Source organism: Cotesia glomerata, linkage group LG8, assembly GCF_020080835.1.
Source record: "Cotesia glomerata isolate CgM1 linkage group LG8, MPM_Cglom_v2.3, whole genome shotgun sequence".
NCBI lineage: Eukaryota > Metazoa > Arthropoda > Insecta > Hymenoptera > Braconidae > Cotesia > Cotesia glomerata.
This window is the reverse complement of record NC_058165.1, coordinates 3,726,572-3,752,238: the sequence shown is the minus strand read 5'-3', so window position 1 is coordinate 3,752,238 and position 25,667 is coordinate 3,726,572. Positions and strand designations below refer to the sequence as shown.

Sequence of the window (25,667 nt, the reverse complement as noted above, 5' to 3'; positions counted from 1 at the left end):
TTTTTTTGTATTGAGTTGGTATAATAAACGTTTATCTTATTATCTATCAAATTTTATTATTTTTGACAGTTGTAAGTGTATTTTATTATTATTGATAAATAATTATTATTGCAATAAAATCAAATATATACAATAAAACAAATTATATTTAACTATTATATTTTCATTTCTAATATTTAATTATGGATGACTATCTTAAACGAATTTTTATTCTTTTTATTATTTTATCTTTATAAAATGAAATCGTTTTTTAGATTTTTATATTTGTAAGCATTGTCATGATGTGATTGAGGGTTTTGAATTAGCCGCTTAACATGGATGTTTCCAAAGATTTTAAAGATTTAAATATACACCCTGATAGCCACCTTACCTATAACTTACTGTCAATCTACGTCCGCAATTTGAAGCAAACTTGACGGAAAGAGTTGGCAAATCGAGCGATTGCCAAACTTTCGAATTTTTGTTCAAAACTTGAAGCAATACCAACGCAATCTACTGCTGCATTTCTTAACTAATCTGTTTCAATTAAACATGTGCTAATGCGGCAATGAGTCGCACTGTGCTCTCTTAATTGGAAAACTACCTTTGAGAAGAATCGGTCATAAATTGAAAATGCTATCGTGCTGACAAGCCGCGTTATATCGTATAAATATATATATATATATATATATATATATATATATATATATATAAATACATACATACATAAACTTTTGAACTATATATATTTTCTGACTCAGCTCGACAAACTAAGTCAGAAAATGGCTAAATTTTTTAAAAGTTGCGCCATGAAGACGGCTGCAATAGTTAGATTTTTATAAAATCTACTAAAAATCCAAGTAACCAATATGATTGTATATGATATTCTGAAATTAAAAAAAATTTTGTTGTAAATTTAAAAATTAATAGAAACAATTTTTGAACGTACTTGGTGTGCGTCATAGGTAGTTTTCCAATTACAGCACTAGAGCGCACATTGCGGCATTGTGCGCAGGATCAAGTGTTCCAACAACAGCAACGCTTCGTACAGTTGGACACTCAAAAAATCTTTGCTCGCGGATGTGATGCGTAGGTGTTACCAACGAGTCTACATAAAATTTAAAGTATTTTTTTTTATTGAGTTGGTATAATCAATGTTTATCTTAAGGTGCAATTTCATGCTGACGCTCGACGCTGGTTAAGAGCGTCAAATGTGGTCACGTGGTACAATTTTGACCATGGCGCCATTTTAAATTAACGCAACGTCAAATATTGGAGCGTCAAGCTTCGAAACGCTGAAAAAAAAAACAATAAAATTTTTAAATTTTAAAAAGCTAAACAATGTTTAGCTTTGACGCTACATTAATTTAAGATGGAGTTCCAGCCGAAATTATACCACGTGACCTCATTTGACGCTCTAAGCCAGCGTCGAGCGTCACCATGAAATTGCACCTTTATTATCTATAAAATTTTATTATTTTTGACAGTTGTAAGTGTATTTTATTATTGTTGATAATTAATATTGCAGTAAAATTAAATATATACAATAAAACAAATTAAATTTAACTATTATAATTTTATTTTTACTTCAAATGTATGTTTATTTATTTTTACTTTAAAATTTGTACTTCAAATTTTTACTTTTCCTGAAATTCGTAAAATCTATCTACGAGGATGTTATAAAATTTGAATACAAATAAATTGATTTATTTGAGACAAAGTTACAGTATATTTGAATGAAATCCAGATTTGTTTATAGTTAACAAATATTTCTTTGGTGCTAACAATGATATATTTCAACCAAATCAGATTTGTTAACTATAAATAAATGGTATGTTTGAATATACTCAAAGCAATATTTTTAGTTTTAAGTTAGGAAAGTAGTAAAAGTAGACATATCGAACGTTTGGGGTTAAATGGGCAATTCTTTTGAAATTATTAATTATACTGAAATTAACAATAATACTATAAAGTTAGTCGACGTTTTTAATTTTTAATTTTTTTTTTTTATTTATTAAATTAGATCTAGAAAATATTTTTTTAAAATTGCACTTATAATTTTCAAGTTTTTTACGAATGAAGCTTTTCAAAAAAATTTCTTTTGCAACAATTTTTTCAATAAAAAAAATTCTAAAAATTTTTAGATGACGGCTAACTTAATTTTCATAAATTAACTAACATCTGTCAATTTTTAGGACTTTTATAACAATAAAATTATCACGAAAAAATTTTAATTAAAAAGTTCCACGTCTAAAAATTGAAAAAAAATTACAAGTGCATTAAAATATGTGTTTTATCGTTGATCTGTAATAAAAATTAAAAAAATTGACAGCTGTCTGCTAACTTCAGCATCATAATTATTAATGTATATTATAGTTAACTATTTCAATAAATATTTGTCTAAGCATATATATATATTTTTTTTTATTTTATTTATTTCTACAAAAATGAAACAAAATACATTTGTAAACTGAGTTAATTTTCATTATTTAATTTTTACAAATCACGACGAGAAATAACAGTGGCGACCGTAGCGACACCAAGCGTAATTTACTTAAAGTGAAATTTGTTAATATTTAACAAATCTTTATTTAAATGAAATAAATGAGTCGATTCAGTTAAATAAACCAAAACGAAGTAGTATTTGATTCAAAGTAATATATATTTGAATAAAAGAAATTTGTTAACATTAAATATAAATTTTTAATTTATTTCAAATAAATCTGCGCATTTGAGCCAAACAAACTGTTTTCTCAGTGCACTCATCCACGTCTCTGTAATGGGTATATAATCAAACGCGCTATTGCCAAATCTGTTTATTTATTCCGGCAAGTAATAAATACAAAAGTCATTTTATTACTTTAGTTTATTAAATAAATAAAAATCATCAATTATTAAATTGTTTAAATTATTTTAAATTAAAAATAAAGAATTTTGACAAATATTGGGAAGAATAAAATTAAAAAAAAAAATTAAACATTATGTTGACTCATTATTTACACTCGAACTTCTTCAATTGTTGAAATTGATTATAAGTGATAATTAATGTCGGAAAAATAAAGTATAAATTACTGTTATAACATATAATTTCAGAACAAGAAGTAGCATACAATTAAATGAAATTTGGCCACCTCAAAATACCGTTCTGATGCTTATTGTAAACATACTCGGTAATCTGGCGCTCTGTTTACGACGGATTTGAACGGAACTTAATGACAGACTCTGTCTAGTCTGTGGATAACTTCCCGATTTTCGAAAATTTTCAATTTTCAGAGCGGAAAGTTGGAAAGTTACAAAAATAAGGCATAGGTGCCGTAGGGACCTAGCTTCTAGAGTGCCACGCTAACTAGTGACTAAAACGTAAACCGTTTGAGCAATAATCATAATAATGCTATTTCCCAGTAACACGTGATTTTTGGTTCGTTTATTATTCACGATATTTTCTAGAAATTTTTTAGTGCAACATTTTTCCATTCCGAAATTATCGAGTAAAAATATAAAAATTGTATTAGTGGATAGTTCTAAAATTTTTGTCGACAAAACTTAAAATTAATAAATTATTAAAATCATTGCAACCGTATTCAAATAACCCTCAAAACTAAAAACTTTCTACACAGAATAACTTAATAGTAAAATCTGACCATATTTTGGTTATTTTTTAGTGATTTCATTGATACATCCCGGGGAAAAAGGTTTAGATCTCACCAGATATAATTTTATCTGGTCAGATCTATTTATATCTGATCAGATATGGGATTGGAGGCATAATCAGATCTAGTCATATCTGATCAGATCTAAAGAGATATAACTATATCTGAGTTGAAAAATACATCAGACATGATCAGATCTAGTCATATCTGATCAGATCTAAACAGATATAACTATATCTGAGTTAAAAAATTCATCAGACATGATCAGATCTAAACAGATATAACTATATCTGAGTTGATGAATACACTAGACATGATCAGATCTAGTCATTTCTGATCAGACCTAAACAGATATAACTATATCTAAGTGGAAAAATACATCAGACATGATCAGATCTAGTCATATCTGATCAGATCTAAACAGATATTACTATATCTGAATTGGAAAATTCATCAGACATGATCAGATCTAGTCATTTCTGATCAGATCTAAACAGATATAACTATATCTAAGTGAAAAAATACATCAGACATGATCGGATCTAGTCATATCTGATCAGATCTAAACAGATATAACTATATCTGGGTTGAAAAATACATCAGACATAAAAAGATTTTATTATATCTGGCCAGATATAACTATATTTGTGAATTATTAATAAATACTTATAAACTATTTTAATAAATATACTTTCCTCCCAAACAAATATTTATTAAATGTTAAAAAATATTTAATAGAATTTAATAAATTAAATAATTGTCTTTGAATAAATTAATGTGTTAATAGTTAATAAATCTTTCTATCAGCGTATATTGATAATTAATAATTTGCAAATTTGATAAAAAACTTTGTTCATTACGCATCGATCATGGACACGATTCAGATTACTTGTAGTTATTACAAACTCTACTATTCAAGGAAGCCTCGTAGGTAAACAGGTAATGAATTAGTCTTTCAAGCGTCCGGTCCCTGGTTCGACTCCCGCACGCACCGTTTTTTTTTTTTTTTTTTTTTACGGAAATAATTCTATATAATTATATAGGGCCATTTTTCGTATATAATTATGTATGAGTATATTATATAAAGATTAATAATTTTGAGATTTTTTTTGGAGAACGAAAATTCATCCTTATTTTATTTATTTTAAAAACTCCGAACGCGGATGTTTTTTGGAGTGGAATTCGAAATCACTCCGCAAATAAAAACTCCGGATTCACTCCCTACGCGGAGTGATTAATTACTTCACTCCGGAACTCCGAGTGATGGGAGTGAAATTCACTCCGGATTTTTTACAGTGTAAAGATTTGATAGTATTTAAGAAATTATTTATTTCTACTCAATAAATCGTTTATTGGTATTAAAGAAATTCATTTTCTAACTAATTTTAGGGTACAACCTAACTTTTTTACTCAAAATAAAACAAAATAATTAAAATAAATAATTTTAAGCAACAATATGAGGTATTATAAAGAAAATAATCTCATTAAATTATAATTTTTTATTTGAGACATTTATAAAATTTTAAATTATACAAGTTTTTAACATATCAATTATAGACAAATTTAAAAATTTCAACTCTACTTTACTGAAAAATGACATAAGCAATTTAACAGTATGTATATTTTAAAAGGTTTGATAAATCTCCCAAAATCGAGCTGAAAAAAAAAATCTGAACAAAAACTGTTTTACTGCAAAAATCGCGCCAAGTCCACGTTCACAAGACTATGAAAAAAAATTTTTGAAATTCACTCCCGATTTTTTACAGTGTAAGAGGATTACCATGCATTCTCAAATTATTTAGTCTGTGGCAGATCACTTTGCTCATCGAAAAAAGTTCAGGATCGAAAAAATTGCGTTGCTATAATTTGTGCTGATTAAATTCAATAATGTCCAGTAGATTAATTGTTAAAATCGATTATAAGTGATAATTAATAACGGAAAAATGAAGTATAAATTATTGTTATAACAAATAAATTTAGAACAAGAAGTAGCATACAATAAAAAAAAAAATTTTTGCCACTTCAAAATACCGTTCTGCTTATAGTAAACATACTCGGTAGTCTGGCGCTCTGTTTGCAATGGATTTGAACGGTATTTAACTTTGCTAAGTCTGTGGATAACTTTCCGATTTTCGGAAATTTTCAATTTTTGGAGCGGAAAGTTGAAAAGTTACAAAAATAAGGAAAATGTGCCATAGGGACCTAGCTTCTAGAGTGCCACGCCAGCTAGTGACTAAAATGTAAAGCTTTTGAGCAATAATCATAATAATACTATTTCCCAGAAACACGTGATTTTCGGTTGATTTATTTTTTTATCGAGATAAATTTTTTAATGATTTACAATGCCTTCATCAATAAAGTCGTATTGTATAAAAGGTTGTACAGAAAAAATTTCCTAAAGAGCAAGGCATAAATTTGCCGGTAAAATTCTATACTTTTCCACAAAATAATAGTGTTTTTTCCGTGGAAGAAGAATTTTCCGCCTTTCGAATCATTCTGACCGTAAATATACTCTATGTTTTCTCATTTTGTGCGTATTTTCTACACTAGAGCGCGCGAGCTTCGGCTAAAGTGCCGCCTTTACAGTTAGACCACGGTCTATATAGTGTGATGTCATATCACGGTTTAGTTGAATCACGACTGGCGCCGCCACGCGAGCACTGATGATACCCTTTTGATAGCGCGAAATTTAACATTAAATTTTATTTATAATTCTAAATAAAATTTTTTGGGAAAACCCCACAACTTAGGTCTAGATTTTTAGCTATTAGTAAAAAAAGGTTATTGTTAAAATGTATTTTACTCTCTGAAAATTTATCACAATAGACTAGGAGTATAAATATTGTCTAAAAAATAAGAGAAGATAGTCTGAGCCGATTAGAGACCCTCATTTATGACGAGTCCAGTTCAACCACTCAGTCCGGTAAATTCTCAGAGATGATGAAACAAACTTCGGACAAACTCTGCTGGCGAGCCTAGGTAGTCCAACAACGGCCGGAAAGGACGAGTACTTGAGTAGGAGTACAGCTAGGACCCAGAAGAAAGGAGAAGGACCAATCAACGTTGCCAAAAGGCCAGTACAGCGGAATACTCGGATGGTAGGGAGATCCGCCCCCGCCACTTCTACTGCTGCGAGTCGGACTTAGGAAAATTCTAGTGAAGAACCAGAATAGTATTCGAGCTCAGACTTATCACCTCATTCCCCTTTTTGTGTAAAGTCTATTTGAATATATAACTCAATGCAGTTAACCGAATTCCGTTTAAGGAAGTCCTTTCGCTCCAGTTGAGTCATAACAACTGTAGTAGTAAATTTTCAGTAAATTAAAATACAAAACCCATAAAAATTCCTAAAATTAAAAAATAAATAGTATATGAGGCATTAATCGTTGAAATTTTGAAAATTAAAAAAAAAATAGTTAAATACAAAAATTAATTTGACTGTAGTAAATCAGCTGTTAGTAACCTGTCCGTGATTTGGCAACGCTTTATTTCGGTTGTTTACATTTTTATTTGCACAATATAACCTTAACCGTGTTTAACTTTTTGCAGTCAGTGTAAATAAATAAATTAATTAAAAATGTTTAGTCACAAAACCATAACATTCTAATGTCTCATGGCAGGAATGCTAGTATTTTTTAATTATTGGTTTATTTTTCAATTATGAATTATGAAAATTTGTTAACAATAAATTAACTAATAAGTATGCATGAAAAACATAAGCGCGTTAAAGTTTAGTTTGAATTTATTGAATGGTCTGAAGCTCGCGCGCTACGCAACGTTGCCAAATCTTTTGACTCCATTTTATTGTAGGTAACTTGAGAATTTTTTGTGATTTTTAAATATTAATTTCTCAATAAATATCTCGGTAACTGATATATTTTATTGCAAAAAAAGAAATCTGAATATTTCGAAAATCTGATTTTTAGTTTTTTTTTACTTCATCTAATCCATGACTGATAGTATAATTCGAGAAATACTGCAAACGTCGGATTTTCTCGTAAGACTCTCAACAAATACTAACATTAAAAAATTTTATTTTTTCAAAAATTTGTCCGGTAAAGTATAATTTAAACCTCACTATAAGATAAATAAGGACCTTAACTATTAGAAAAAAATTAAATTTACTCATAATCTAATATTTTTTATTTTACATTGGCGGCGAAAGGACCTCCTTAATTACTTATTTAATTTATATTCACTTAGTATCATTTTCCCCCATCCTACAAATTTCCGTTGATAAAAGTTGAGTATTTGAATGTTCCCGGGCGAATCAAAGACCACGTCAGTAATTTTAAATCTAAAAAAAGATTTCTCTCGTTGTCCACCAGGAGGAGGACATAACAACAGCAAACTATATATTGTTGTATAGCCCCAAATTGGCTATAGTAAATTTATTGAGTTCTTTTAATTCGCCCGTTGGAACGCGGTAGGGCGTTCAACTCGCAGTAAATAGATTAAGGCGGGAGAGTAGATTTAAATTTGAATAATTTAAAATAAATAATATAAATATTTAATGAATTTAAAACGCTCAGATTATTTTAGTTTAATTTAGATTTGCCTTGCGCGCAAATCTATTATTTATTATTCAATAGGTTACAAAATAAAAAGTACCGACAATAATTTCGAAAAAGGAAAATTTGCGTAGTGTACTACAGTCTTGCTTTTTGATAAGTATATTCTTGTTCCTTGGTTTTCGACTCCCCTGGTTGAGATGTTGGTACCTTTGGAGTGGGAGAGTCCCAGAGGGTAGTGAGGGTAGTTGCGTGCGCCTCTGCGACTCCTGTCTTCAGCAAGCATCCCTTCTCGAGTTGGCAAAAATGGGACTATGCTGCAATGACGTCACGGTGACTCGACATTCCCAGACTATATGCAACCCGCATGGATGCTTGGTTTTTATGACCTAGTCTTGAGTACTCGAGCAATCCCTTTTTTAAGCGAACGTTTTGGAAAATAAATTTCTTAAAGGATTGTGACAATAAAAATTAATAAATAAAGATCTCTGGGTTTTCTCCAGTTTCGTAAAGAATATTCCAAAACATTCGGTATCTTATTCTAAGTGACCACTACAATTACAAGCGTAAGTTTATTTTAACAAAGAAATTTTTCTCAGAATATCTATACTATATCTAGACTACTGCACGGCACTAAAAGTTTTTATAGGTTTCTCTTTGGGAATTTCTGGTGATTATAAATTCGTCTAATACCTTAAAATTTATTATAGAAAATTTCTCATTTTTAACAATAAATATTAACATAGAGAAGTTTACAGCATTTTAAAGATTCTTATTTTTTCTTGCTCATGCTATTGCAAATAAAAATACATTTGTTTTAAGTCTTACTGGATTTTTCCCGCTCTTAATATTTGTAGCCATCTACTTAAATGTGATTATATATTAGATTACAGAGAGCGTTGTGAACAATCCTTTCGGATTCACAACAGTAAATTCTAAATTTCATCTCAAACGTTATTGCAGCTGTGTCGATGTGTGTATAGTGTTAGTTACATTCTATCCACGCGTTATAATTCACAATATTTTCTAGAAATTTTTGAGTGCAACATTTTTCTATTCCAAAATTATCGAGTGAAAATATAAAAATTGTATTGTTGGATAGTTCTTAAATTTTTGTCAAGACTTAAAATTAATAAATTGTTGAAGTCATTGCAACCTTATCCACAGATTCGGTAGAAGCTGGTGCCAACTTCCGTTCAAATCCGTTGTAAATGGAGCGCCAGACTACCGAGTGTGTTTACTGTAAGCAGAACGGTATTTCGAAGTTGCAAAATTTTATTTAATTCTACGGTACTTCTTGTTTCTAAATTTTATATTATAACAGTAATTCATACTTTATTTTGCTGATATTAATTAATTATATTCAATTATAACAGTTAATATACTTGAAATTATTAAATTTTATCAGCACAAACTATAGGGATTGAGAAAGATGACCTTGAAGCCACCTGCCAAGAAAAATGTAAAACAAAATGGTGGCAACTAGTATACAAAACAATAACATATTTGTTAAATTAATTATTTTTTTAATTTAATTAAAATAATTTTTCATAATGTCTTCTTCAAAAGTATTATCAAGTTTATCTATTCCACTGAAAATTAAAAAAAAAATTCAATTCTAGACTTTGAAACTTTTTACGATACTGAATCAAAAGACATCTTACAACTTTTCAGATTTTTATAACAATTAAATTATTATTAAAAAATTTTGTAAAAGAATTCCACATGTGGAAATTTAAAAAACTTATTTGTACAAATTTTCAAAAGTATTTTTTTTATGATAATTGATTTGTTATAAAAATTTAAAAAATTATCAAATGTCAGCTGATCTCAGTGTCATTTTTTTAATAAAAATTAAATTAGCCTACATCTGAAAATTTTTATAATTTTCTTTATTAAAAAAATCATTACAAAAAAATCAAAATAAAAAATTTCACATGTCGAAGATTTAAAAAATTATACGTGCAATTTTTTAAAAGTATTTTTTTACTTGCAATTTAATTGTTGAAAAAAATGAAAAAATTGTTGAACGGCGGCTAATTTTAGTATGATATCTTTTTACCAAGTTTATATTTAATTATAACTTTCGTCAATTAACGAATATTAAAAATAATTTTAAAAAAACTTCATCAACTAACATCAATTTTTATACTGTAAATATCGGAAACTGTGGTTTGAGTGACAACTGAGCAGGTTATGGTTGAATAATTGAATATGTCCTGACTTGAATAATTTTTTTCCTTTTATGTCATTTTGACCCCTAATATGGGTATTTTTGACTGACAAGAACCCGAATTTAATTATTTTTTTCATTATTTATTTCAACTAATACTATTTACTAGAATTTAATTTGCGCGCGCAAGCGCGCGCCTCATATTTATTGTCATGATATATTTATGTGTCATTTATGTATATTATATTCACTTTCAACCAATCAGAATGAGAATAAATATTTTCAACCAATCACATCACGAATAAATTGGTTTCACATACATTTCATCTCAATTTTATTATGGGACTAGAATTCAAATTTGCGCGCGCAAGCGCGCGCCTTGACTATACAGTTTGCATATATTTTCATGCATATGATATATTCGACCAATCACATCACGAATAGATTGGTTTCACATACATTTCATCTCAATTTTATTATGGGATTACACTGTTTACATCACTATGCTTTACATTTTTAACACCAGGGCGCTCCACTTTCAGCAGTAGTGCTACCTCTACAGTTCTTTCTCAATCCCTACAGTTTGCTGTAAAAAGTGCAGCCAACGCGAGATTTAAGTTGGTACCAATTGTAAATTTTTATTATAATTACAAAAAATACTAAAATCCGAACAAAAACAGTTTTACTGTAAAAAAAATCGCGCCAAGTCCACGTTCATAAGACTATTAAGAAAAAAAAAATTTTTTTTCGTTACAAAAAGATATAAAATAAAAAAATTAAAAAATCCAAGTAACCGATATGATTGTATATGATTTTCGGATATTAAAAAAATTTTATTGTAAATTTAAAAATTAAAAAAAAAAATTTGGAACATACTTGGTGTGCGTCATTGTGTATTTCAATTTTTTTTAAGTCCTAGTAAATAGATTTTACGAATTTCATTAAAAGTAAAATATTTTGCAACCGCGCACACTAAATACGTTCCAAATTTTTTTTTTTAATTTTTAAATTTACAACAAAATTCTTTTAATTTCCGAAAATCATATACAATCATATCGGTTACTTGAATTTTTTTATTTTTTTATTTTATATCTTTCTGTAACGAAAAAAAAATTTTTTTTTCTTAATAGTGTTATGAACGTGGACTTGGCGCGATTTTTTTTTACAGTGAAACTGTTTTTGTTCGGATTTAAATAACTCTCTGTACTGAGAACTTTCTACACAGAAATAACCTAATAGTAAAATCTATTCATATTTTCGTTATTTTTTAGTGATTTCATCGAAACATCAGACTCCGGCGTGGTATAAGATTAAATCTACCGAATAATAGTTTAAAAAAGTGAAAAATCAAAAATTTATAATTCACTATTTAAAAAAGTGATTTTTAGTGGTAACTATAGTGAATAACGACTCTTACTCTTTAATTATTACAATAATTAACAAAAATTGTAGTTGTAAACAATTGATAAAGATAATATGGGTACTGAAATTTATGAATATCGCACAGCAGTGTTTAAATCTATTTCAAATCATCAAATGGGACGTTATAGCTTATTTTTTGAAAATAAAATAGTTAAAAATGAACCTATAGCAACGACTGGACCTTATGCTGGATACACAGCATTGCATATAGCTTGTATGGATGGAAATATAGAATTGGTAAGATTATTAGTTGAAGACTACCATGCAAATGTAAATGCTGTTGCTGGCGATGGAGCTCAACCTATTCACCTGGCGTGTTTATTCGAAAATTCGATTCCTCGGGAACTTATAGATATTTTGTTAAAAGCTGGTGCCAACGTGGATGCTGAAATAGAACAACAACTTTTTGAAAAATACATTAGAAAGAAAAGGTGGCTCAACGATTTTGGGAATAAGATGACTTTGTTAACTTATTCAATCCTATATGGTATTAATAGTACGTGTCTGGTAGCGTTTATAAATGGCAACGCAAATTTAAAAGTTAAGAGTCGAAACAATAAAACACTGTTGATGTATGCCATTGAAAATGGGCATAGCTCACTCGCACTGTCACTCATAGAAGCCGTAAAAGACCATGAATGGATAAACGCTCGTGATAGTGATGGTTATCCTGCTACCCACTATAGATTACTTCTAGATGATTCCAGAAATAGTCGATGCTTTAATAATAATGACACGGAATTCAAAGATGATTTGAGTAGCGCTATTGTGATTCGCGAATTACTTGATGCCGGTGCTGATGTTAACGCAACTATCAATAATGATCCAAATAGTCTATTGATCAATATAGCGGCTCTCAAACATTTTCCACAAACACTGTGTGAATTGTTGCCTTATTATGACAATACTTCAAAATCAACGGCTTTGCATTACTTATTACGTCCACCTAAAACTCCACAGACAGAATCCACTATTTCTACAAAAAGGGCATGTATCGCGTTGATTCTAAAAAACATTATTTATAGACGTACGTTTGGTTTTTTTGTTCCTGAAGATGAAAAAATATTGATGGACAAGTTAATTGCTGAAGACACATATTACAAGAAGCTAACACACACCTACAAACAAAATGACGTTCAAGGAGAGTTAAAAACAAAAGTACTTAAGTATGATGATAAAACTATCACGTATTATGACTTCATAATGTCTTGTTTTAATGATAAAAAATTACGATTGATTGTGCAAAATAAATCCTTAATGGACGCTTTTGAGAATACCTTCCCAAACCCTCATTCTTATTTTATTCATATGTCATTTCTTAATAAACCTGATATAACTTCTTATTCTATGGAATGTTTTAATGATGTTGATTATTTTTTAATCCGGAACCAAATTTCGATAAGAATAAAAAAAACTTCAAGAAGACTTGAGCAGTTAAAAGCATTAAAAAAAATAGAAAATCTCTATAAAGCTATCCCTTTGCCATATGAATTGGTAATAACAATAGTTGAATATTTTAATTATCAAGACTTTAAAATTTTTATTCAGGCTTTTTATTTATAATATATTTACTTTTGTAAACAAAATCGAATAATTGTATTTGTAGTAAATAATAACGAAGGGTAAAGAAATAATTACCTTAGTATTTATTTATTCCCATTATTTTGTATTGTGTATTAATGTACTCCACATTATTGTAAGTATTAAGTTACTACCGATAATTTATTTTAATATCATTATTTTTATTTATAAAATTAAAATGTTTTGTATTCACGGAGTTGGTAATTAAAAATTGAATTAATCAAATTGTGTGTTCATTTATTTGAAATTATTGTTGTTTTATTATAACTATAGTTTTTTCAGCTTTTGCTTTACTAATTCAAAAACGTATTATAAGTTCATTTATATTAAATTATCATTAAATTAACTAATAAGAGAAAAAAAATTAGAAAATAAATTCAATTATGAAATAAAAAATGTCATTTTTTTGTAAATAAATAATATAGAGCTCCAGTAGAAAGTTTTTAAGGCTTATTCTAATAAATAAATAATTAAACTTTAGCAGAATATTAATAATTCAAGTGATAAATAAACGAAAAATGATCTGTTGCAGAATATAAATTAGGTAAGTATAAATTTGAATTAATATATTACTTAAACAAAAATAGATATTGCTATAATTTATACGTACCCGTACAAAAAAAATTTTGGTTCATGATGAATTTCCAGATGAACTTCAGATTGTGAAACAAATATGAATTTCATAATGAATTTCACGGCGAATTCCTGCTGAATTTCGTGATGAATTTGAAACAAATTGTATATGAAACTTAATTTTTTTAATCTATGAAAAAATATTCGCAGTCAATTATATTAGAATTTTTAGTTTAATTTATACTGACTCAACATTTACGATTTTAAACTTTTATTCAGATGAATTGTTTGGAGGAAAAGAACACAATATGCAAAAAAATAATTCGAAATTCATCATGAATTACAGGGCGAATTCTAAATGAATTTCATGGTGAATTTGAAACACATTATATAGTGAAACTTAATTTTTTTAATCCGTAAGAAAATATTCGGAGTCAATTATATTGCAATTTTCAGTTTTATTACCCGTGCAAAAAAAAATTTGTTTCATTATGAATTTCATTGTGAATTTGATAATGAAATTCAGATTTTGAAACAAATATGAGTTTGATAATGAATTAGCTATAAAAATCCTCTAATTTTCTATTGCAGCTGAATCTAACAGCTAACCAACAGCTGAAATCTAATAATTTAATGGGTTATTTTTAAAAACTTACTTGTCAGTTTAAACAAGTGATAAGTACATTATAAAAATCGTATATTTCCAGCTTTGAAGAAGATTCAAAATTGTTGAATCTAAAGAAATTAAGACAACGAAGAGGAGTAATTCATGATGAATTTGATGATAATAAATCTATTTAAAAAAAAATTATTTGTGACTCTTATGTAAGCGTTAACAAGATTTAAAATTTATTTTTAAAAATATATATCTATTGTTTACAGTTCGTTGTTTGTGCTATTACAAAAAAAAATTTATTTATTGAATAATTTAAAAAAGAAATAAACTAAAAAATATATTTCATTCTGCATTATTAAATTAAGTTTATTTATTTATTTATTTATTTATGATAATTATTTATGATTTATAATAAACTTATTATGAATCAAGTATTAAGGTAAGATCAAATTAATATAAAATTTATAACCTTTTTATGATAAATTTATTATGAATCAAGTATTAATTTTATATGGTTCCATGATTTTTGTTGATTACTGTTAAATTAGTAATACATTTCCTCTAAGTTAAATAAAATAGTTTTTTTTTTTTTTTTTTTTGAAATTTCGGGGGTAAAAACAAAAAATACAATTATAAAATAAAACATATTTATCTTATAATTAATTCAATATGACTCTCGTACTAAATTGATAATCATTATCATCAAATTCATCATGAATTACTCCTCTTCGTTGTCTTAATTTCTTTAGATTCAACAATTTTGAATCTTCTTCAAAGCTGGAAATATACGATTTTTATAATGTACTTATCACTTGTTTAAAGTGACAAGTAAGTTTTTAAAAATAACCCATTAAATTATTAGATTTCAGCTGTTGGTTAGCTGTTAGATTCAGCTGCAATAGAAAATTAGAGGATTTTTATAGCTAATTCATTATCAAACTCATATTTGTTTCAAAATCTGAATTTCATTATCAAATTCATAACGAAACAAATTTTTTTTTGCACGGGTTAACACTGACTCATCATTTACGATTCTTAACCTTCTATCTGGATAAATTTTTTGGAGTAAAAGAACACAAAATGCAAAATAATACTTCGAAATTCATCATGAACTTCACGGCGAATTCCAACTGAATTTCATGATGAATTTAAAATATTATTTTGAATATTGTGTTCTGTTACTCCAAAAAAAAAAATCCAAATAGAAGTTTAAGAATCATAAATTATAAGTCAGTATAAATTAAACTAAAAATTCCAATATAATTGACTGCGAATATTTTTTTATAGATTAAAAAAATTAAGTTTCTTATACAATTTGTTTCAAATTCATCATGAAATTCAGCTGGAATTCGCCATGAAATTCATTATGAAATTCATATTTGTTTCACAATCTGAAGTTCATCCGGAAATTCACCATGAACCAAAATTTTTTTTGTACGGGATTATACTCTCTAAACATGAATTAGTGAAAATTCACTGGAATAAGTGAATATTCACTTTTTCTAAGTGCCAATCGAACCACTTTGGTTGATATTACTAAAAGTGAAATGTTTATAACTTCAAGTAATGTGAATCGTGTCCATGGTCGACGCGTAATGAACAAAGTTTTTTATCAAATTTGCAAATTATTAATTATCAATATACGCTGATAGAAAGATTTATTAACTATTAACAAATTAATTTATTCGAAAACGTAAAAAGAATTATAAATAATATAGATAGAGTTCCGGGAGTAAAGACTTTTTTATTGGAAATTTCTTCCTTTCTCAGGATCTTTTTTCGAAATTCCTTAAATATCATTAATTTAGAAGTTATTTACGAAAAACTAAATACCTTTTTTTTTTAATAACAATCGCAATTTTTTATGTGTTAATATACCGTTAAAAAACATTTTTCTAGACATCATTCCGAATCGAATGAGCTATTGCACATATTTTTAGGAGTTTTATTTCTATTTAACACGTTTTTGAACTTGTTGAGAAGACTCCAGCCCACGAGCTTCAGCTAAAGTGCCGCCTTTACAGTTAGAGCACGGTCTCTATAGCAAATTATGTATATTCTAATTTTCATCTCGAAAGTTATTGCAGTTCTATGCATAGTATTAGTTACATTCTACCCACGTGTTATACGATATTTTCTAAAAACTGTTCAGTGCAAAATTTTTCCATTCCGAAATTATCAAGTGAATATATAAAAATTGTATTGATGGATAGTTCTTAAATTATTATCGACAAGACTTAAAATTGATAAATTGTTAAAATCATTGCAACCATATTCAAATAACTCTCAGAAACTAAAAACTTTGTACACAGAAATAACTTAATAATAAAATCTATTCATACTTTGGTTATTTTTTAGTGATTTCATTGATACATCGGACTACAACGTGACATAAAATTAAATGTACCAAAAAATAGTGTAAGAAAGTGAAAAATCAAAAATTTATAATTCATTTTTGAAAAAAGTGATTTTTAGTAGTTACTGTAGTAAATAACGACTCTTACTCTTTTTTATTATTACAATAATTAACGAAAATTGTCATTGTAAAGAATGAATTTCAGAATGGCCTCGAATATGAAGCGAAGCAGGACAGAAATGTTGGACAATGATAAACAGAATATGCATTCTGCAATTACTAACTATTGTTTAGCAGTGCGTAAAGCTATTTCAAATCATCGAATCGGACGTATTAGCTCATTTCTTGAAGATAAAATAATTAAAAATGAACCTATGGAAACGACTGGACCTTTTGCAGGATACACAGCATTGCATATAACTTGTATGGATGGAAATATAGAATTGGTAGAAATATTAATTAAAAACTACCATGCAAATGTAAATGCTGTTGCTGGCGATGGAGCTCAACCTATTCACCTGGCGTGTTTATTCGAAAATTCGATTCCTCGGGAACTTATAGATATTTTGTTAAGAGCTGGTGCCAAAGTGGATGCTGAAATAGAACAAAAACTTTTTACAAAATACATCAAAAGTGACAGGTGGCGCAACGATTTTGGGGATAAGATGACTTTATTAACTTTTTCAATCCTCTATGGTCATCATTATTCGTTTGTGTTATCATTGATAAAAAGCAAAGCAAATTATAAAGTTACGTGTCGGAAAAATAAAACACTGTTAATGTATGCCATTGAAAACGAGAATGACATCGCATTTACAATTATAGAAAATATACAAGATCATGAATGGATAAACGCCCGTGACAGTGATGGTTATTCTGCTATCCACTATAAATTGAATCCAAAAAATTTGGAAAATGATCGATACTTTTTTAATGACATCGCGTTATTGGATGATTTTACTAGCGCTCTTTTGATTCATGAAATACTTAAAGCCGGTGCTGACGTTAATGCAACCATGAATAATAATCCAAATGCTCAATCGATCAATATAGCGGCTCGCATTCATTTTCCATTTACACTGGATTATTTGTTGCCTTATCATGATAATACTTTGAAATCAGCGGCTTTGCATTACGCATTGCGTCCGCTTAAAACTTCACAAACAGGATCCATTATTGATGGAAAAAGGACAAGTATCAAGTTGATTCTAAAAGACCTTATTTATAGACGTACGTTTGGTTTATTCGTTCCTGAAGACGAAAAAATATCGATGGACAAGTTAATTGCTGAAGACATAAATTTGAGGGAGCTAGCACATGCCTACGAAAAAAATATTATTCACGGAGAGTTAAAAACAAAAGTGCTTAAGTATGATGATAAAAGTATTACGTATTATGACTTCATAATGTCATGTTGTGATGATAAACAATTACGTTTGATAGTGAAAAATAAATCCTTAATAGACGCCTTCGAGAATACCTTCCCAAACCCTGCACTTCCTACTTTTACTAGAGAATTTATGATTCACCCTAATTTTTCTGATTATTCTATGGACTCTTTTAATGCAGATTATTTCTTCTTCCGGAAACAAATTTCGATTAGAATAGAAAAAACTTCAAGAAGACTTGAGCAGTTAGAAGCATTAAAAAGAGTAAAAAACCTTCGTAAAGCTATCCCTTTGCCATATGAATTAGTAATAATCATATTTGAATATTTTAACTATCAAGACTTTAAGAATTTTCTTCAGGCTTTTTATTTATAATATATTCACTTTTGCAAGCAATACCAAATAATTATTTTTGTAGTTAATAATAACGAATAGTAAAGAAATGATTACCTTAGCATTTATTTATTCCCATTATTTTGCATTGTGTATTAATATAAACCACATTATTGTAAATATTAAGTTACTTCCGATAACTTATAGTAATATCATTATTTTAATTGATAAAATTAAAATTATTTGTATTCACGGAGTTTGTAATTGAAAATTAAATTAAATAAATTGTGTGTTAATTTATTTGAAATTATTTTTGTTTTATTAACTTCCCGCTAAGAAAATCGAAGATTTTTAACTTCCCGCTAAGAAAATCAAAGATTTTCAAAAATCGGGAAGTTATTGTTTTCACCCCGTTTTGCAAAAATCGAGTTTTCATCAGATCTCGACGTTTGAAGGTCACAGGAAGCTTCCCTGACTATCCTCGCGAGATTTTCACGGTGTCTGTGTGTGTGTGTGTGTGTGTGTGTGTGTGTGTGTGTGAAAGTATGTGAACCGCTTATAACTTTTGAACGGCTTGACCGATTTCATCGCGGTTGGTGCCATTCGAAAGGGCTTGACCAAACTTAGATTTTGAAAACTATTCGGACCGATTCAGATCAATAGATTTTGAGAAATCTTCAAAAAACTGGAAAAAAAATTTTTTTCAAATGTGGTTTTTTTGGAATAACTTTTAAACGGCTTAAAGGTTCAATTCCAAAAAATAATCAGCTCTTAACCTCAAAAAACCACGTCGATCGCCACCAGTCCGGTCAAAATCGGTTGATTCGTTCGAGAGATATCGTGAACGAAAGAAAACTGAAAAAAAGTGTTTTTTCGGAATAACTCCAAAATTCCTAGCGCGATCAATTCAAAATTTAAGATTCTTTGTGAGGCTTGAAAAACTGCGTCGAATGCTTCTAACCGCGTAAAAATCGGTTTATTCATTCAAAAGTTATTGCGGTTTAAAAATTCAAAAAATAGTGACTTATCAAATCTCTATCAGACTTTTGAGCTCGAAGAGCTTTAAAGCAAAGGAAAGCAATTTTTTTGAGCTCGAAGAGCTCAAAATAACCCATAAATTGTATTTTTGAGCTCGAAGAGCTCAAAAACGTCATTGGTGCAATTTTAAGCGCTTAAGTATGGAATTAGCGGGAAGTTGCAGGGATGGCCTTCAGGGTCAACCGTTTTCCTAATTTTTTTAACTATATTTTTTTCAGCTTCCTGCTTTACTAAAAATTTATGTTTTATCAATCGCGATGTCTTGACCGTAAATATGTGTGACTGGATTAAATTCCCCATATAAAAATTTTATTTCATATTTAAAAAAATTAAATAATTTATTTGAAACCGTGAGATCAATGGCAGATTAGAATGCCTAGCTGAAGTTGCAACGTACTAATCTACACGGAAAAAAAATAAAAAGGTGCTGCGACATGATGCAATCCTGCGAAAGCAATCGGATTTTTTCTTGACTCAAGTAGAAAAATTCTTCAACTCATAAAATTTTCTCTGATACATTTAACTTGATTTAATAATTTTTCGTGATTCAAAACAATGAACTTCTTTTAAATTATTTTCTTGATTCAAGAACTTTTCGCAGGTTTCAAGTTAATTTTTTTTTCAGTGTATCTGCAAATTTTATTATTTTTTATTTTTTAATAATCTATTTAAGAAAATAATTTTGCACGACTCATGATGCGAAGCATCAGAGAGTACTTTACGATCGAAAAATTTTTTTCGCCTCATTTTAGCAACTATTTTTAGTATTATAGCCTTGTTAGTTCACGCAATAAAGATATTTTGCATGCTATTGTCGAGATAATTTAATGGAGATTAATCCCATACTTTCTAAAAATTGATTTACTGCAATAGAAACGGAAAAAAACATCAAAATAGATCAAAAAATTTTCCTGTCCGTCATGTATGAAACCCCGGAAACACTGTAACTTGTGAAAAAATCAATTATTTGAGTTAAATTTTTTTTTTTTAATTCTAATCGACGATTGTAGGTCACTGAATGCGAATGGTTAATTAATTCAGTGTCGTTTAATTACAATTAATAAAAAACGAAAACTACACGACTGTATATCTATATATATCCATGTAAAATTAACATGGATGGTGATATATCTATATCAATAGATATTATGTACATTTTATTCCACCAGGGGCGCTTGTGCAGTACCTTCCTACTACAGCTGTTTTTTCGGCAATTAATTTTGAACGACTTAAGTTTTTTTTTTTTTTTTTTATATTTCATAATTAAATGAGCATTATGAGTCGTGCACTTTTGGATTTTCCAAACTTTTTGTTTGTTTTACTCAAAAATTTTTTTCTATTAAAAAAAATGCAGAGGTTTTTTTTCAAATGTTAATTTGCACTGATGGAAGCTTCCATGTTAATTATAGTAATTAACATGTTAATTAATACCTATATTAGATGCAAAAACAGCAATAATAAGATATTACCCAAAAAAAATTTTGTTGATTACATTTTTTAGAAATTTCATTTTTTGTTAATTTAAAAAAATTATTATTAACAAAATAATAAACTTTAATAAATTTTTTTTTATAACTATTAAGTACCTAAATAAAAAGAGCTCCACGAAGTGAAAAATTTATAGACCAATTATTCAAACTTTTATGCCGTAATTTATAAAAACAGAATGTTGCAACTTTTTGAAAAATCGACAAAAAAATTTTTTTTCAACGAAGTTTTTTTCGTTCAAGTGTCTAGATTACACCATAATTTATTCAAATTTTTAAATTGTTATTTAATATACTAAAGAAAAATTATTTTAGGCGATATACCGGCTTTTTAGACGGCGCGCCTATGCCGTAACGCCCTCTCGGAGCCCTATTTCCAGCGTTAAAAAAAAAAACTATAAATAATATAGATAGAGTTCCGGGAGTCAAGACTTTTTCATTGGAAATTTCCTCCTTTTTCAGGGTCTTTTTTAAAAATTCCTCAAATATCATTATTTTAGAAGTTATTAACGAAAAACTAAATACCTTTTTTTTATCTTATTTTGTTGATAACAATTGCAATTTTTTATTTGCTAATATGACCTTGAAAAACACTTTTCTAGACGTCATTCCAAATCGAATGAGCTATCGTACATATTTTTAGGAGTTTTATTTCTATTTAACACGTTTTTGAACTTGTTGACTCGACTATACAGCGCGCGAGCTTCGGCTAAAGTGCCGCCTTTAAAAATTTATAAGTTTTATCAATTGTCCGTAAATATGTGTGAATGGATTGAATTTACCCTAAAAATAATTTTATTTTATACTTAAAAAAGTTATATAATTTATTTGAAGCCGTGAGGTTTCTAATCAATGGCAGATTAGAATGCCTAGCTGACGTTGCAAAGTGCAAATCTACACGGAAAAATGTACAAAAAAATCCCCTAAAAAGGAAGGCAAAAATTTTCCGGTGAAATTTTACACTTTTCCACAAAAAAATAGTCTTTTTCCTTAGAAGGAAAATTTTTCGCCTTTCGAATCATTGTGACGGCAAATATTTTTGTTATTATTTATTGGCCGAAAACTATACTATCTTTTCCATATTTTTTTCCATTTTGTACATATTTTTTACACTAGAGCGCGGAAACTTCGGCTTAAGTACCGCCTTTACAGTTGGAGCACTTTCCCTACAGCGAGTTATATATATTCAAGTTTTCATCTCAAATATTATTGCAGCTCTGTGTTAGTTATACATTCTAACTACGTGTTATAATTCACGATATTTTCCAAAAATTGTTTAGTGCAACATTTTTCCATTCCGAAATTACCAAGTGAAAATATAAAAATTGTATTGTTGGATAGTTCTTAAATTTTTGTCGACAAGACTAAAATTAATAAATTGTTGAAATCATTGCAACCATATTCAAATAACTTGCAGGACTGAGAACTTTCTACACAGAAATAACTTAATAGTAAAATCTATTCATATTTTGGTTATTTTTTAGTGATTTCATTGAAACATCGGACTCCGCCGTGACATAAGATTAAATATACCGAAAAATAGTGTAAAAAAGTGAAAAATCAAAAATTTACAATTTATTATTGAATAAAGTGATTCTTAGTGGTTACTATAGTGAATAACGACTCTTACTCTTTAATTATTAGGATAATTGAAAAAAATTGTAATTGTAAAGAATGATTTGTAGAGTGATATTAAAGATAAAGGAGCGTAAGAAGAGGCTGGACATAAATAAACATAATATGCATGCTGCAATTGATAAATATCTTTTAGCAATGCGTGCAGCTATTTCAAATCATCAAAAGGGACGTAATAGCTCATTTTTTGAAGATATAATAATTAACAATGAACCTATAGAAATGACTGGACCTTTTGCTGGATACACAGCATTGCATCTATCTTGTATGGATGGAAATATAGAATTTGTAAGATTATTAGTTGACGAATACCATGCAAATGTAAATGCTGTTGCTGACGATGGATCTCAACCTATCCACTTTGCGTGTTTATTCGAATGTGAGATGACTGGGAAACTTATAGATATTTTGTTAAAAGCTGGTGCCAACGTTGATGCTGAAATAGGAAAAAATCTATTTACAAAATATATTAAATGTGACAAGTGGCGCAACGATTTTGGGAATAACATGACTTTATTAACTTATTCGATCCTATATGGTTGTAATAATCCGGTTGTGATATCATTGGTCAGAGGCGGAGCAAATTTAAAAGTTATGAGTCAAAAAAATAAAACACTAATAATGTATGCCATTGAAGATGAGAACGAAATTGCATCTTTACTTATAACACAAGTACATGATTATAAATGGTTAAACATTCGTGACAATGATGGTTATCCTGCTACCCACTATGCATTAAATCTAAAAAATTTAGAAAATGGTCAATACTGTCACTATAATAACGATTTGTGGAATGATATGTTTACTGCTCTTTTCATTCGCGATTTACTAAATGCCGGTGCTGACGTTAACGCAACCATAAATGATGATCCAAATACTCTATTACTCAATATAGCGGCTCGCCTACATTTTCCATTAACACTGGATCATTTGTTGCCTTATCATGACAAAACTTCAAAATCAACGGCTTTGCATTACGTATTACGTCCACTTAAAACTTTAGAGACACAATTCAATATTGATAAAAGAAGGACAAGTATCAAGTTGATTCTAAAAAACCTTATTTATAGACGTACGTTTGGTTTATTCATTCCTGCGGACGAAAAAATATCGATGGACAAGTTAATTGCTGAAGACATAAATTTGAGGGAGCTAGCACATGCCTACGAAAAAAATATTATTCAAGGAGAGTTAAAAACAAAAGTCCTTAAGTATGATGATAAAAGTATCACGTATTATGACTTCATAATGTCGTGTTTTGATGATATACAAATACGTTTGATAGTGAAAAATAAATCCTTAATAGACGCGTTCAAAAATACCTTCCCAAACCCTAATGTTCCTTCTTTTGTTATGGAATTCAGGGATAGACGTAATTTTCCTTCTTATTCTATGGAATCTTTTAATGCAGATTATTTCTTCCTCCGGCGACAAATTTTGATTAGAATAGAAAAAACTTCAAGAAAAGTTGAGCAGTTAGAAGCATTAAAAAAAATTGAAAATCTCCGTAAAGCTATCCCTTTGCCATATGAATTGGTAATAACAATAGTTGAATATTTTAATTATCAAGACTTTAAAAATTTTATTCAGGCTTTTTATTTATAATATATTCACTTTTGTAAACAAAACTGAATAATTGTATTTGTAGTAAATAATAACGAATAGTACAGAAATGGTTTTCTTATAGTATTTACTTATTCCCATTATTCTGTATTGTGTATTAATGTAAACCACATTATTGCAAATATTAAGTTACAACCGATATCTTATTGTAATATCATTCTTTTTATTTATAAAATTAAAATGTTTTGTACTCACGGAGTTGGTAATTGAAAATTGAATTAAATGAATTCTACTTGCTACTTGTTACTTGCTACTTAATATTAAAAATACATTAGAAATAAACTTTTTTTTTGTCATCCTTGAATTGTGTGTTAATTTATTTGATATTATTGTTGTTTTTTTGACTATATTTTTTTCAGCTTCCTGCATTACTAAAATTTTGTAAGTTTTATCAATCGCAATGTCTTGACCGTAAGTATGTGTGACTGGATTAAATTTACCACATCAAAATTTTATTTCATATTTAAAAAAATTACATAATTTATTTGAAGCCGTGAGATCAATGGCAGATTAGAATGCCTAGCTGAAGTTGGTTCGTGCAAATCTACACGGAAAGAAAATAAATAGGTGTTGCGACACGATGCAGTCCTGCAAAAGCAACCGGATTTTTTCTTGATTCAATTCGAAAAATTCTTGAGCTCAGAAAATTTTCTTAAGTAAATTTAACTTGATTTAAGAATTTTTCGTCTTAATTCAAAACAAAGAACTTCTTCAAAATTATTTTTTTGGTTCGAAAACTTTTCTCTCGATTAAAGTTAATTTTTTTTTCAGTGTATCTGCAAATTTTATTATTTTGTATTTTTTAATAATCTATTTAAAAAGATAATTTTTGTTTGTTTTACGTAAAAATTTTTTTCTATTAAGAACTATGCAGAGAATTTTTTTCAAATTTTAATTTGCACTGATGGAAGGATTTAGTTCTATTCAATAAGATTAAGCAATAGTTACCAAATGATTGAGTAATAAACCTTTAATTACCAAATACTTAGTAATAGTTACTCAAAAATTTATCAAAGCCACTTAATAAATTGTTTATGGGTATTGAAGAAATTCATTTATTAACGAATTTTTTTAATAAGTACCATTAATAGGTCATTTTAGCGTATAATCTAACTTTTTTTCTCAAAATGAATCAAAATAATTAATAAAAATAATTTGAAGTAAAAATATAAGGTATTATAAAGAAAATAATCTCATCAAATTATAATTTTTCATTTGAGACATTCATAAAATTTAAAATAAAACAAGTTTTTAACATATCAATAATAGACAAATTTGAAAATTTCCACTTAACTCCACTGA

The 25,667-nt window shown here is 28.2% G+C and overlaps 2 protein-coding genes across 3 annotated transcripts in view; both read left to right on the top strand.

The window, feature by feature from the left end:
* Positions 1-24,347, top strand: part of LOC123270842 — a 28,383-nt gene extending 4,036 nt beyond the window's left edge. The window contains exons 2-4 of the mRNA XM_044736987.1: positions 18,051-18,555; positions 22,806-24,278; positions 24,333-24,347. Coding sequence (XP_044592922.1) covers positions 18,051-18,555; positions 22,806-24,278; positions 24,333-24,347 — 1,993 coding nt within the window. The remainder of the gene's footprint in view (positions 1-18,050; positions 18,556-22,805; positions 24,279-24,332) is intronic.
* LOC123270627 lies at positions 9,344-13,358 on the top strand. 2 transcript variants are annotated; one of them, XM_044736763.1, is made up of 2 exons: positions 9,344-9,382; positions 11,585-13,358. In XM_044736763.1, the coding sequence occupies exon 2, from the start codon at positions 11,790-11,792 to the stop codon at positions 13,296-13,298; it is 1,509 nt and encodes a 502-aa protein (XP_044592698.1). In that variant the 5' UTR covers positions 9,344-9,382; positions 11,585-11,789; the 3' UTR covers positions 13,299-13,358. The 2 variants fall into 2 exon arrangements, with proteins under 2 accessions (XP_044592698.1, XP_044592697.1); XM_044736762.1 differs by lacking the exon at positions 9,344-9,382 and adding an exon at positions 9,391-9,430.
* Positions 24,348-25,667: the final 1,320 nt, after the last annotated feature.

Excerpts from the sequence above, each read along its gene's own strand:
- LOC123270627 (XM_044736763.1), top strand. The coding sequence starts at position 11,790 with ATGGGTACTGAAATTTATGAATATCGCACAGCAGTGTTTAAATCTATT.